The sequence below is a fragment of the Dreissena polymorpha genome, chromosome 1 (genome assembly GCF_020536995.1).
Source record: "Dreissena polymorpha isolate Duluth1 chromosome 1, UMN_Dpol_1.0, whole genome shotgun sequence".
Classification (NCBI taxonomy): Eukaryota; Metazoa; Mollusca; class Bivalvia; order Myida; family Dreissenidae; genus Dreissena; species Dreissena polymorpha.
The window spans coordinates 116,674,246-116,689,141 of NC_068355.1; the positions used below are offsets into that span (position 1 = coordinate 116,674,246).

The window sequence follows — 14,896 nt, forward strand, 5'->3', positions numbered from 1 at the left end:
GGACAGTGAGGTCCTGTAACTGAAAATGGAGTAAGTGTTACTGCTCAATAACTCTTGTTTTTCTGGAGGTATTTTGCCGTGATTGTATGTGCAGGTAGTTAATGTGCAGACCAAGTGTGGTATTGCATTTTGGGCCAGAAGGTCGCTGTTACTAAAAAATAGAAAAATGGGTTCTGCTCAGAATTGCCTGCAAAATTAGTAAATTTAAATAAATTGGTAAAAAGGTTAAAATCCTGTTTATTCTTGTTTTTATCCACACGTTTTTCGGAGAAAAAGTGGGGATATTGTGGTGATGTGCGTCTGTCCGTCCGTCCTGGCCACCTCTCCTCCTACACTATTAGCACTAGAACCTTGAAACTTACATACATGGTAGCTATGAGCATATGTGCGACAGTGACAGTGAAGGAATTTTGATCTGACCCCTGGGTCAAAAGTTATGGGGGTTGGGGCGGGGCTGGGTCAGAGATTTTTACTCATTTTTATGTCCCCCACTATAGTAGTGGGGGACATATTGTTTTTGCCCTGTCTATTGGTCTGTTGGTCTGTTTGCGCCAACTTTAACATTTTGCAATAACTTTTGCTATATTGAAGATAGCAACTTGATATTTGGCATGCATGTGTATCTCATGAAGCTGCACATTTTGAGTGGTGAAAGGTCAAGGTCATCCTTCAAGGTCAGAGGTCAAATATATGTGGCCAAAATTGCTCATTTTATGAATACTTTTGCAATATTGAAGATAGCAACTTGATATTTGGCATTCATGTGTATCTCATGGAGTTGCACATTTTGAGTGGTGAAAGGTCAAGGTCAAGATCATCCTTCAAGGTCAGAGGTCAAATATATGCGGCCCAAATCGCTTATTTTATAAACACTTTTGCAATATTGAAGATAGCAACTTGATATTTGGCATGCATGTACATCTCATAGAGCTGCACAAACATCTTGTTTTATGTTATTTTACATTAACTTCTTTATTTCTGCACCGATTTACTTCAAATTGATACTGAGCCTCTCTTATGACAATACGGTCAATCTCAACTATGCATGCCCCCATTACCAACCCTTGGGCGCCCCGGCCACATAGGCCACGCCCACTCAAAATTGCCTTTTACTATAATTTCTTCATTTCTACACAGATTCACTTCAAATTGATACTGAACCTCTCTTATGACAATACGGTCAATCTCGGCTATGCATGGCCCCATTACCAACCATAGGGCACCCCGCCCACATAGGCCACGCCCACCTAAAATTGCCTTTAACTATAATTTCTTCATTTCTACAAAGATTCACTTCAAATTGATACTGAGCCTCTCCTATGACAATACGGTCAATCTCAGCTATGCATGGCCCCATTACCAACCCTGGGGCGCCCCGCCCACATAGGCCATGCCCACCCAAAATTGCCTTTTACTACAATTTTCATTTCTACACCGATTCACTTCAAATTGATACTGAACCTGTCTTATGACAATGCAAGTAATCTCAACTATGCATGGCCCCACTACCAACTCTGGGGCGCCCCGCCCACATAGGCCACGCCCACCCAAAATTGCCTTTTACTATAATTTCTTCATTTCTACACTGATTCACTTCATATTGATACTGAACCTCTTTTATGACAATACGGTCAATCTCAAGTATGTATTGCCCCATTACCAACCCTGGGGCACCCCGCCCATAATAGGCCACACCCACCCAAAATTGTCTTTTACTATAATTTCTTCATTTCTACACCGATTCACTTCTAATTGATACTGAACTTCTCTTATGACAATATGGTCAATCTCAACTATGCATGGCCCCATTACCAACCCTGGGGTGCCCCTGGGTCAAACATGCGGCGTGGGGATACGCGTCGGCTTATTTATGAATTTACTGGTTTAAGTATATGTATATTGGTACTGCAGACATTCAACTTCTAAAATGTCCTTGTGGTCATTTTGTTAGGGCTCTGATAGAATACCGTACACCATCAAAGCAGTAGAATAATTGAGCTCTCTGTCTTGGAACGGAGATTGTTTTAAAATTATGAAGATAGGAACTTTCAGAAGTTCAGGAAAAATTATACCTGAAAAATTTAAGTTTTTAACATTTATTTTGAATATTTTTTGTTCCATATACTATTTCAGTCTACAAGATATGATGTTGAACTTAATGAATCATTGATCAGAAACAAATAAGAATAAATAAGTGATAACACTAAATGCTCATAACAAATATTGATATCACATTAAATGTCATTATCACATGTCCGGTATATTTCAGATTGATTCAGGAAGAGAAGGAGTCCACAGAGCAGCGTGCAGAGGAGCTGGAAAGTCGGGTAGGCACCAGTAGTCTAGAGGCCCTGTCCGGCAGATGGTACCTTGATAGCCCCCCACCCTCTCAGCACCTCACCCCACCCACCACACCACCCACTGCAGGCCCTCCACTTGCTAATAGCACCACTGTAAGTGACCACCCCTCCCCCTCCCCTCCCCCCACACACCCATGCCTGTTTTATTGTACAACCCCTTGCTCTTATCTTCCATCTGCATTGCTTGCAAATGACAACCCCATCTCTCTTCTCACCCTTTCCTTTGTGTGTTCCTGTGTTACACTGGCTCAAAATTTTCTTTATCCAAATTTTTTACATCTTTGCAAAAATCTAGTTGTGACTAGTTAATATGTTTTGTAATGACAAAATATAGTGTAAGCCAAATTAATAAATTTGTTTCCACTTATGTATTTTGTGAACAGAAGGGGGAAGATCTTTTCTTCCTCATCATTGATAGCAGTACTACTTGCATATTAAAAGCCAAAAAAAAACACTGGAAAGCAATGGGCACCCACCACTCATTCCTTTGTTTCACCTTTGCTGCTTTACCAGTGCTGCCTGTGTACATGTACTTGACTCTGGTGTCAATGACCAGCATGACTTTTCCCCAAAGCTATTGTGTGCTTGTGTACTTGCCCTGTACACTCTTGTGGTATGCCAGCATTGCAGTGGAAGTTTACTTGTCTTTTCCGTGCATGGTAATTTTTGCTGTGACAGCTCTGGGTTTTAAAGCTGATAATTAAATTATTTAAACTGCTACCGATTTTAAAAAAATAACTGCTTCTATCCGCAATGTCATATATAATAAAAGTATAAAGTTTTATTATGCTATGATTGAACACTTGTTTTCTTTATGGACATCCCATTTTCTGCCCACACAATTATTCTCTACTGTTGTTAGTAGATACTACGTATGCCCGGTCTGCCCTTATGTTGTCCTCTGCCGGACAGGTCGTGATCTTTTGTGTGTGTGCGTGCCTGCATAATGCTTTGCTAAGATCTAACAATACTTACCAGGCTTCTAGAAAATCTTTTTGACTAACTGTTGTGAATTAAAAAAATAAAAAAAAATAAAATAAGGCATCGAGTAAGCATTTCTGACAATAAGGTTTGTTGAGTTAGAAAGTGAGTGTGATAGTTTTTGTGTATAATAATGTAAGAGCAACGTTTTTGACTACTTTTGAGTAATGAAAAGAAAACACGTTACTTTTTACTTTCTGCTACATATAAACCATTCAACTGATATCAAGATAAAGCATCAATATTTATAACTCTATTCCTTAAAGGAGTTATATAAAGGGCCATGTTTTTGTTTTGACATGGGTGGGTATATAATATAAAGTTACTATTGGGTCGGGTTGGATTTTTTTTGTCTGGGTTTAAATTATTTAAGCTATCACAAGGATGGGTTTGTAATGTTTAGTTATTAAGGGGTGGGGTTCGAAATATTTGTACTTATATTAAAAAAGGTTAAAAAATGTGAGTTATTATTGACTATGTAGCGCATTTATTATTTTGTTTTACTGATACAAGGTGGTGATCAACATTTAAGTAATGTTATGGTTTGGGTGTAGAAATGATATTTCGCTTGCAGGGATTTAAATAATTTAGTATTTACTGATAAGGGGTTGAAGTCTGCTATTAATTCCGGGTGAGTTTGAAATATTTGGTTAATTTAGTTTTGGAAACATTCAACCATTTTATTTTTGTAGTGGAGGGAATAGAATTTTACACTAATAACAGTTTTGGTTTTGACATATTTAAGTTATGAAAGGGTGGGGCTAGAAATACATAACTTATAACAAAAAGGGGTTGGAACACATTGAGAAAAAAGGGTTAAGTGAGTTTGAGCTGGACATATTTGAGTTTGCGTTGGAGAAACTTGAGGAAGAAACTTGAGGTTGGAGATATTGATGTTTGGTTTGAACATTCATGAGTAGGGGTTGGATTAGTATGTGATGGGTGGTTGGTATGTCACGTGGTGTGACGTTGGTGTGTGTTTCTGCAGCAGCCTGGCGGGGTGCTGGCGACCCATCTATACACCTACTCCTCCTCCAGTCCACAACTAGCAACCTCCACCACCACAGATGAACGCACTCTACAGGTTAGACGCTGGCCATTGTCGTGAAACCCATTTTGACTTAATAGTCTTGTTTTGTAATATATTAATTTATTGAGTTTACAAAAATCCATAAAGAAATTGGCAAACAGTGCTTAATGGGAAAATAATAATGTTGCATATATACATATCATAGCCACTGCTATGAATTAAGTAGGTTAGTTTATGTGCATCTTAAATTTATTTATAATGACTTTGTCACTTTTTTGGAAAAAAAAACAAACTTATGAGGAAAAAACAATAATTCTTATTCGTCCCAGAATAAATATATTAGTATTAAATTTATTTATAATAATATAAATTGGTATGATTCTGGAATTATTTTTATCTTTATATATTGAACAACTAAATAAGTTTATTACACTATTGTAGCCCTTAATACTAGAAATTTCAGTTTTAACATTTTTTCAAAGCAGAGGTTATTGTACATTTATATTATATAATGTGGTATAAAGTGCCCCATGTTATTCTGCCTAGTAGTTGCCTGGTCACTATCTGCTAGTATTCACTGGTTGCTATTGATATAGTATTGCTATTGCTTTGTTGTGTACTAACTTATTAAACATTGTTTCAGAAATTATTTCGATCTACTTTATTATTTCATACATTTTCAATCAATTATTTAATACAGTTTTAATGGAAGCTTTTTACACATATATGCTAATGACAATACAAAAAAAAACTTTTTGCATATATAAGATTGCAAAAAATATCAAATTCTATGTGACAAGTTTATTTGTGTTCATTGAATTACTTTGCAATCAAAATACACTTCCAATATATGCTTGTGATGAGTGCGTGAAGTATCAACGTTATCTGTCCAAGCTATATCAAAAATGGAATCAAAGTAAAAACAAATTTTAAGTAATGCTTCAAACCATTTTTTGGCTCTCAATTGTACTATGTGATTAGAATGAGCTGTTGGGATTGCCTTTTGTTGGCTATGCGTTGTAAATCGCCTGTTGTCTATAAACTTTTCATCAAATGACATCTCCTAAACCAATGGGCAGATTTTAACACACTTCACAGGAATAATACTTGGTATTTCAAAATAGTTCAAATTGTTGGGGTCCTCTGCATTGTCTATAGATCATGATTTAAAAGTTAAAACATGTTATATAGTCCCTGAAAACACAATGGTAAGGGTTTAATTTTTAGATTATAATATTGTATTATATTGATGTCCTCTGTCCTTTTTGTTCATATCAGACTGGGTATAAGAATGGCCCGAGTTTTATATTATTTGTGAGACATTGTTTTGTGGTCTTCTACAAAGATTGTTCAAATCATGCCCCTGGGGTAAAAAAAAGCTAGGCATTAGAGGTCACATGTTTTATAGAATTTTGTAGTAAAATGACGGAGAATCTCTGAAACAACAAGGCTAAGCGGTGTAACATACACCTGTGGTCAAAATTTACCCATTTTGGGGGTGTGGCAGTGAAATAATTTCTGTATTGAATTTAAATAGTACAAAACTTAAAAAAATTATAGTGCATGTCTTTGATGTTTGGTATGTGATATCATGTTTTTAAAATCATGTCTCTGGGTTCAAGGGTATTGATTTGTTTTGTATGTGATATCAGTTTTTTCCAATCATGCCCCTGGGCTCAAAGCTATCCATGATCTATGAAACTGTTGAGCGATCTATGACCATTGAATTGTCATTTCACTCACTACTATGTTAACCTATCTCTACTATTCTGCCAATAAAGCCATACAGTCGTGACGACACATCTATCAAGGACGACAGTTCTCCCATTCATTGTGAGACCAGTCCGCCCCACACCCCGCGCTCTCTACGCCTCGAGAGGATACAGAACGCACTGTCACTCAGCGCAGACGGCAGCCCCAGGTAGGTGCCCTTGTTCGTGAAAAGTTGTATCAGAAGTCCTGGTCTTTTCCACTGATTGCCTTTTTATTTCAGCTCACCCGAGCAACACATGCTCTTGTTTAGCTTTTGAGAATGCTTTTTGTTTGTATCACATCGAGCGTCATGCAATTGCAAATATATGCTATGAATACACTCTAAAAGCCCCATTTTTGCCCTAATCGTCATGGAAATTGCTCAAAATATTGTTCTCACAATATATTATGTATTGATAACATTTGAAACTGGATAAAAAGGGATCAAACCAAAGGTCACTAGATCAAACTTTAAAAAAGCTAATGAATGCTACAGTGCAAATTTATAACCAAATCTTCATTATTATTGCACTTGTCCCAGTTAGGCTGACTTTGAAACTTGGTCATGTGGAATCATGGAAATTTCTCAGAACATGTTTTCCAATTTTATCCCGACAAGTTTAAAACTAAGTCACTTGAAGTTATCAAGAAGGTCCCTGGGTCAAATTAAACAAAAAGCCTGTGAAGTCTCTGGATTCCACATTTATTACCTTTTATTTTTTTTAACGAAACTTGATCAGTACATTTGTCCCTATTTTATTGTATACTTTCCGGTGGTTTATAGAGAAATATCAGTGAAATAAAACTGATATTTCACTGTTTTAAACAGTGAAAAATAACAGTGAAAAATATCGATATTTTTCACTGTTTTACTGTGAAATGACGTCATTTTTTTGACGAAATGACGTCATAAATCCAGCAAAATTATCCAGTTTAACCCTTTTACAATGTAAATAAATGATGAAAAGAGCATAAAATAAAAAGAAAATTTGTTGGATTCGATGGAATATCGATTTTAATTCACTTGTGATCATAAAAAATGCATATTTTCACTCGTGGCTGTGCCACTCGTGAAAATATTGTTTTATATAATCACTCGTGAAATAAAATCGATATTCCATCGAATCCAACAAATATCCTCTATATATCTCAATCGAGTTCTTAACTGGGTCTTGTGGATTTAAAACGAGGTCAAAATTTTGAAATCAAGAAAAAGCTTTATAAGCAGTTGAGGCCACAATTATTGTCCAACAGTAATGAAACTTGGTCTGAGATTTTATTTAATTATTTCTCTACCGAGTGATATATGACTCCAGTCAATTGAAGACATAAGGCTGGGAAGTTTTCTTAATCTGGCTTCATAAAAACATTTGAGCATTCTAGACATCAAATTTGTAAACCATTCATCGTGAAACTCACAAATAATATTCAACAAATGGTGATATGATACCTTTACAGAGTTAAAAATGATTGTGGTTTGTTGAAAAAAAACCATGGCTGTCAGGTGTTGAGGCAGTTTTATTGAGAAACCTAGTGAGCACTGTCTGCTCAGAACAGTTAAGTTCCTTGGGGTCTGCAGTTAAAACCTAAGGCCATTTTTTGAATTGAATGTTTTTGTTAGAAAGAGTGTAATGCAAGACCATTTTTTTCACCAGAGGTCCAAGTTCAAGTCCTTGTGACTAGAAATAGAACACAACTACAAAAGATAGCCATGAAAAGTTGAAAGTACATGTATATACATTTGTCTTTTGTTTATATATCAATCAATCCATTTGTCAGTCCTTCTTCCCCCAAAAACTCAAATAATTGGAAACGTACACGGGAGGTCGTTTTAAAAATTGGTAAATATTACAAGGGATGACAGCATGCTGTATGACCTTTAATTTCTTGAGAGGTCAGAAAATTTACACACAAAAAACATTAAATACTCCCACACTATTTTCTGTGTATTTGAATATTATTGGATTTAACTACTTCAACATATGGTTCAGATGTTTTGAAAATCTCCCATTACAACATAACTTCCAAAAATATCCAAAACAAAAGTTCAGCATAAGATGTGTGTTGAACATTGACATCTTCCTTTCTACAGTCGTACGGTGATTAACACGACCACAAGCACCCTGTCCAGTACAGGAAGCAGTCAGGACTCTCTGAACCGCTCACAGAAGAAGAAGGGCCTCAAGTCCTCCATACGCACCCTCTTCAGCAAGAAGGAGAAACAGAAACACAAGGGCTCACTGGGCAGGGAGATGAAACAAAGTAATTGTTTGTTTAATTAACTCAATTATTTGTCTTAGCTTATCATGATATTGAAGCTTGACTGTGTGGAGTCTCACAAATGTATAGAGATTTAACAAATTAAATCTAATAAAAACATCTTAAGCGTACAATAACGTTACCATAATTACTGAACTTTTATTTAAATTAGAGCAATATCTGTCATAGAAACTTGAAAGCAAATTTAAACCAATCAGTGCTTCATGAGAAGTTGGTTCAGCATTTGTACATGCTTTCTCAATGTTGTTTTCCACTGCTTTATGATTGCCATGGTAACTGATGTATCTGCCGCACAGGTCCGGGGTATATAGATGCCAGTGGTGATGCCACGGATACCCTAGGCAGAGGATTGGGTCCCTCAGAGTTCGACAAAAGAAGGAATCGCAAGTAAGTGATCAAGTAAACTCTAAAGGATTCCACCTGCAGACAAATATCTTTTTAAAGCCCATAAACACTCAAAATCAACGAATATTTCATACAATATTTCGAAAAAAAAAGTTAAGACATAAAAAATCAATGTTCTTGATAGCAATAGTCAAAAATTCAATGCAAGATGTGGTTTGGTAACATAGATTTTACGCAATACCAAATGCTCATGTTTTTTTTGTGTGTCACAATTTATCCAGTTCCGGATACAATATCCGAACATTTGCTAGCGAACACGAGATTGCCTTCAGGCAGCTTCGGAAGCACAATGAAGTTTACATACATGTTAGGATATCATGGCGGGAAATTAACATGGTTTATTTTGTCGCACAAAAAAATAAAGAGCATTATGTATCTCGTTAAATCTATGTTACCATACCATATCTAGCGTTGAAATTTTGGCTTTTTCTACAAGTAACACTGATTTTGTATGGGTTAACTTTATTTTACAAAATATTTTGCGAAATATTTGTTGATTTTGAGTATTTATGTTACTTTAATGTGTATTATGTGTTGTAATTTAATAGACATCACCTGGCTAGTTAGGTTCATTATTCAAAGAGATATTGTATTTAAAAATTATTTCACCATTAAATAAATATGTTTCCAGATGGTGGATATGTATTGTTCTTTAAAGGCACTTATTATCCTTGACCGCCGGATTTCATTAAGCCTTATTACAGGCAGATGCAAGTATTTGGGTGGGAGAATTTTTCTATTTACATTTTGGCTTAAAATGTAGCTGGTTGTTAAATATTGTTGTCAAAATAATTTGGTGATTTAATGACCTACTTAATCTTAATGAACGTCTCATTTGCATAGATGAAATGTCTATATATTGCATGCCATAGCCAGTTGATAATCCTATCCATCAATGACCAGTTGATAATCCTATCCATCAATGACCAGTTGATAATCCTATCCATCAATGACCAGTTGATAATCCTATCCATCAATGACCAGTTGATAATCCTATCCATCAATGACCAGTTGATAATCCTATCCATCAATGACAATGTGTTTGCCAGGGAGGAGTTACTGGAGGAAGCAATGAAGGCCTGTACACCATTTGCACTCTGGAATGGACCCACTGTAGTGGCTTGGCTAGAGGTATGTTCTTTACTAGGCTTTACTATGACATTACAGCTGTTAGTGTGCAGCTGTCATTAAAAAAATATTGAAAGAGCATCAAGTGTGATCCTGTAGTAGTTCTGTTTGTCAAACGTTTGTTTTGAGACAAGTCCCAGCAAGTGGGGCATTCATGTATTTGGACACATTTCTAGTATCGGAGAAGTATGATTTTAATAGGATTGTAATTGTTACATCCAAGATAGTTTATACCTGATTGTAATCTGATAATCAAAGATATTTCACACCCTTGTGCATTCCAATAGAAATACACTTACTATTTACATTCACTGAATACCATATTGTTATCCATATTTGAATTTACTCAATACCCTATTGTTCATGTTATCCATATTGGATTTCACTCAATACCATATTGTACATGTTATCTATATCGGAATTCACTCAATTACGGATTTTAATCTAAATTGGAATACACCCAATACCGTATTGCAATCTTTATTAGAATACACTCCATACCCTTTTGTAATCTAACATTTAGAGACATTTTGTGTTTTTTCCTCCCCAGCTGTGGGTGGGAATGCCTGCCTGGTATGTGGCAGCATGTAGGGCCAACGTCAAGTCAGGCGCCATCATGTCTGCTCTATCAGACCAGGAGATCCAGCGGGAGATCGGCATCAGCAACCCACTGCACAGGCTGAAACTGCGGCTGGCTATCCAGGAGATGGTCTGTCTGACCAGTCCCTCCGCACCTCGGACCTCACAAGATGTGAGTGACCCATGTTGTGACATACAGGACTAGGACTTGACCCCAGTTTATTAATTGTCATTTCTTATTATGCTTAAACCATTATCAAACCCATGTTATAACTCTTACTTAATCAAAATTAAAATTTTGATTTTTAAAGTAGTTTCTTCCTTTAAAGGTTGTTAAGTTTTGTTCTTGAGTCTTTTATTAAAGTTTCTTACATGTACCTAAAAGATGTGGGATTTTCATTTTTAGTTTTTCCAAAAGATATATATATATATAAACACTCATTTGATTAATTGATGTTTAAGTTGAATTTTACATATTTTTTAGGTAAGAAAGTAAGCTAACAATAAAACACAAGTTTTTTTAAACAACTGCTTTGGTTTTATTAATGTACCTCCACCTCTCTCTCAGTCTCTAGCATTCGGAGACATGAACCATGAGTGGATCGGTAACGAGTGGCTGCCCAGCCTGGGCCTGCCGCAGTACCGCAGTCACTTCATGGAGTGCCTCGTTGACGCACGCATGCTTGACCACCTCACAAAGAAAGACCTCCGTGGGCAACTCAAAATGGTTGACAGCTTTCATAGGTGAGTTTTTGCCAGGTCATGTTTGCTCTAGAGTGCCAAAAGGATTGTTACACGAGACAATTTAATTTCTTATAACGATGCTTTGGTAGGAGAATTGCTGAAGGAGTTATTTAATTATCAAAAGGCAGTGAAAACAATCCAATAAAAGCTTATTTAATATTCTGAATTATAAAGGGGACTTGTTGCACATTTTTACCCAGGTTTTCCGAAGGAAAAAACTGGTTATTAGATTGGCGAATGGCGGGTGGGTGAGCTGGCGGGCGGGGGGAACAAGCTTGACCGGCCATAACTTTGTTGTCCATAGTGAGATTTTAAAATTATTTGGCACATTCGTTCACCATCATTAGACGGTGTGTTGCGCAAAAGAATTACATCAATATCTCGAAGGTCAACTTCACACTTTGAGTTCAAAGGTCAAAAATGGCCATAAATGAGCTTGTCTGGGCCATAACCATGTCATTCATTGTGAGATTTTAAAATCATGTGGCACATTTGTTCATCATTATTGGACGGTGTGTCGCGCGAAAGAATTACGTCAATATCTCCAAGGTAAAGGTCGCCACAACTAAAAACAGATTGAATTTAAAACAAGGGGGGTTACTTTCAACAATCAGTAACAATGCACATTTTGGTTGTCTCCCTTTATTAGACTTTTTTGTTTCAAATTGAAAACCTGGTTTTGTGACAATTTTGTCCCTTGTTGTATTTTTAGCTCGCTTGAACACAATATGATCTAATGTGATCTTTTTGTGTGTTGTTCGTCTTCAATATTTGCCTGTTGAACATCCTAGAGGCAACATTTATGGTCCATTCTTTATGAAACTTGGTCACAACATTTGTCACAGAGATATTTTTTGTAAATTTAGAAACGAGTGTGCGATCTAGGGTAACTTGGCCTGTTTATTTGAATCTGTGACAACGCTTTTGAACAGTTTCATTTCTTCAAATTGTTAACAAGTTCTTTAAAATTAGAACCCAAAGAATGTACATTTTTATAAAAAAGCAAAGAAATTGTGAACAATTTATTATGATTGGCACTCAATTGGTTGCCAAACAGTTTGTCTTGTTTTAAAGATTTTTAGAATGTTTTTCATATTGTTAAGTGTACTAAAGAATAAATGTGATGGTTATATTGTCAAAGATTTGTATGTTTTTGTTTCATGTTTTTAAGTGTTTTTAAGAATAAATGTGATCATTATATACATGTAGTCACAGATTTCACAAAGTCGGTTGTTGTTTCATGTTTCATATAATTCTGAGTTAGAATGTTTGATTTAGGAAATGAATGATGAAATATTAAGAATGTTTTACCCTTTTGTGAACAGAAATTGCATTGAAAATGAATATTTGATCTTAACTTTCATCCAAGTAAAACTACTCTAATAACGCAAAGCTGTAGGAAGTATTTTATCGTAAATTATTAATTTATTAAATGTAACTGAACATTTTACTGGTATGTTAAGCTGAATTTGCTTTTTGTGCATTTCAATTTTGTTTCTTTGTTTTTCAGAACTAGTTTACAATATGGCATTAATTGTTTAAAGCGGATTAATTATGACAAAAAAGATTTGGAGAGTAGAAGAGAAAAGTCAATGGAAGAAAATATAGGTATGGTATAGAATGGGTTTAACCCTTTACCGCTTAGATACGTATTTTGATGCATTTGAAGTCATTTAGAAAGATTGAAGTTTAAAAGGCTACGTTCACAACCCTTAGATACTAATGAGCAGCAGCAATCAGCATAAAACCTGAACAGACTGCAAGTTACTCGCAGATTGTTGTGGTTTTATGCTGTTTGCACATAGCTATTTTCACTTATTAACTTCTGAGTGAGAAAGGAATAACTGCTGAATTATACTGTCATTTCAATCCGGAATAGGGCAGATTTGTATGCCTTCCATAGAATGGGAGGCATTAAGAATTGCTTTTGTCTGTCCGTTTTTCTGTGTGTCAAAGAGCTTGTATTTTGAGCTCCTCTTTAAAAAAATTTGTTTTTTTCCCAATCTTTTGCAGTTCAATGGTCTTTGATGAAAATGATATGGCTTGTTTTTTTTCCTCTATAAAATATATTGTCCCAAAATGGTGTGCTTTTTACGTCTCTTTAACTTTTTGGTCAATTTCGCTGAAGCTTTAACTGTTGAATCACCTTAATATGTAGATTATTGTAAAGAAAGGAATTTTTACTGCGAAAAGTTTTGCTCTTCTCTGTTTTGTCCTCAGTAGAATAAAAGTGGATTCGTCTTTATCCAAACATGTGTTGTGGGACTCCAGTGTCTGTCACAAATTTTTTGTTCATGTCCTTTTGTTTCCTCTTTGTATTATAAGAAAGCAGTTAAACTTAATATAATGTAGCTTTGATATAATTTTGGTTAAAATTTAATGTCATAAATACATACCTGCTATCCCTAGCTATACCTTTCTAGGTGGTTTAGCTTCTCCAGAAATCTTCAAGTGCCGGAATTCGGCCACCTCTCCTACTGAAAAAAGAATTCAGGTTAAACATAGTACAATGTAACCTAACCGGAAATCAAGAACCGTAACTCATCTTACTTTTCTGGAGACACACCGTGCACATCACCATTTTCTATCGGCTTTAAATTTGGACTTTTAGTTCAATTCTGCGTTATGGAATTGGGTTTGAATTGATGAATTGTACAATTTATCGTTTCTGCTTCATTCAGAAATCTTTTCTGGTATTATTTTGTTGATAATTCATTGTTTTTAACTTTTTGCCGGATTTTTCCATGTGCTCATGATTTGAGCACGAGGATTTCGTGATTTTTTTCAACAAGTTATTGACAATTTTATACATTGTAAATACTTTGTTTAACTGATTATTTCAGTTATTTTGTTCTATTTACAATGTTTTCTTCCGGGATTCTCTTCTTTTTCTACTTTCAGAATAAGAATGAGTTTGCAAACTAGAGATTCGTGTGGGCACATTAAGGCTTCGTGGGATTCCCACAAGATTTGTTTGTCATGCACTAATTGTTCCTTTGAACATAAATGCTCTGTTTGTAGTGCGTGAGACGATGCGACGTGGCAGAAAAGCAATCCATCGCAGAACCTTTCTAAGCAGAAAACGTACAGATGAACCTTCATCAGATGAGAAATTCCCGGTGACTTTACAGCAGACTTTACAGCAGATGTCAGATGATCAATTGCAGCATCAGTCACCGCATATAACTTTAATTGTTTTCAGCTTTGCTGGGTGTTTTGTACCTGCTCAGGTTTCATGAGCACGTACTTATCATGATCTTCATCAATAGGTAATTGAGAAGATTTTTACTGTGTAAATATTCTTCTCATGTGTTACAAGATCGTGCATAGCGTGTTCTTCTAATATATTGACAGAATGTTTATCATTTGCCATTGTGTGCAAAAATGATTTTACTTTCCATATGAAAATCTTAATTATGGTCATTTGAATTTTCATCTGTTTTGAATTAAACTTTGTTTAATTTACGATCTTCGGCAGTCATATTATAGGTTATAGGTACTTTTTACTTTCTCTTTTACAATAATAATAAGAGAATGTTAATTAATTTCATTATGGGCAAATAATGATTTTATGTTCCGTATGACAATCTGGTCTGTGACCAGTTTATTGTTGAATATGTTTTGCTCTTGTCTTTCA

General features: G+C 35.5%; 1 protein-coding gene across 6 annotated transcripts in view; it reads left to right on the forward strand.

Moving 5' to 3' along the window:
• Positions 1–14,896, forward strand: part of LOC127846342 (liprin-alpha-1-like) — a 77,124-nt gene that overhangs the window by 38,709 nt on the left and 23,519 nt on the right. For 5 of the 6 annotated variants that reach the window (XM_052377515.1, XM_052377524.1, XM_052377541.1 and 2 more), the window contains exons 13-21: positions 2,270–2,327; positions 4,330–4,425; positions 6,153–6,292; positions 8,216–8,385; positions 8,700–8,790; positions 9,858–9,939; positions 10,487–10,687; positions 11,084–11,259; positions 12,770–12,867. In XM_052377515.1, coding sequence (XP_052233475.1) covers positions 2,270–2,327; positions 4,330–4,425; positions 6,153–6,292; positions 8,216–8,385; positions 8,700–8,790; positions 9,858–9,939; positions 10,487–10,687; positions 11,084–11,259; positions 12,770–12,867 — 1,112 coding nt within the window. The remainder of the gene's footprint in view (positions 1–2,269; positions 2,328–4,329; positions 4,426–6,152; positions 6,293–8,215; positions 8,386–8,699; positions 8,791–9,857; positions 9,940–10,486; positions 10,688–11,083; positions 11,260–12,769; positions 12,868–14,896) is intronic. The other variant, XM_052377532.1, reaches the window with a different exon arrangement.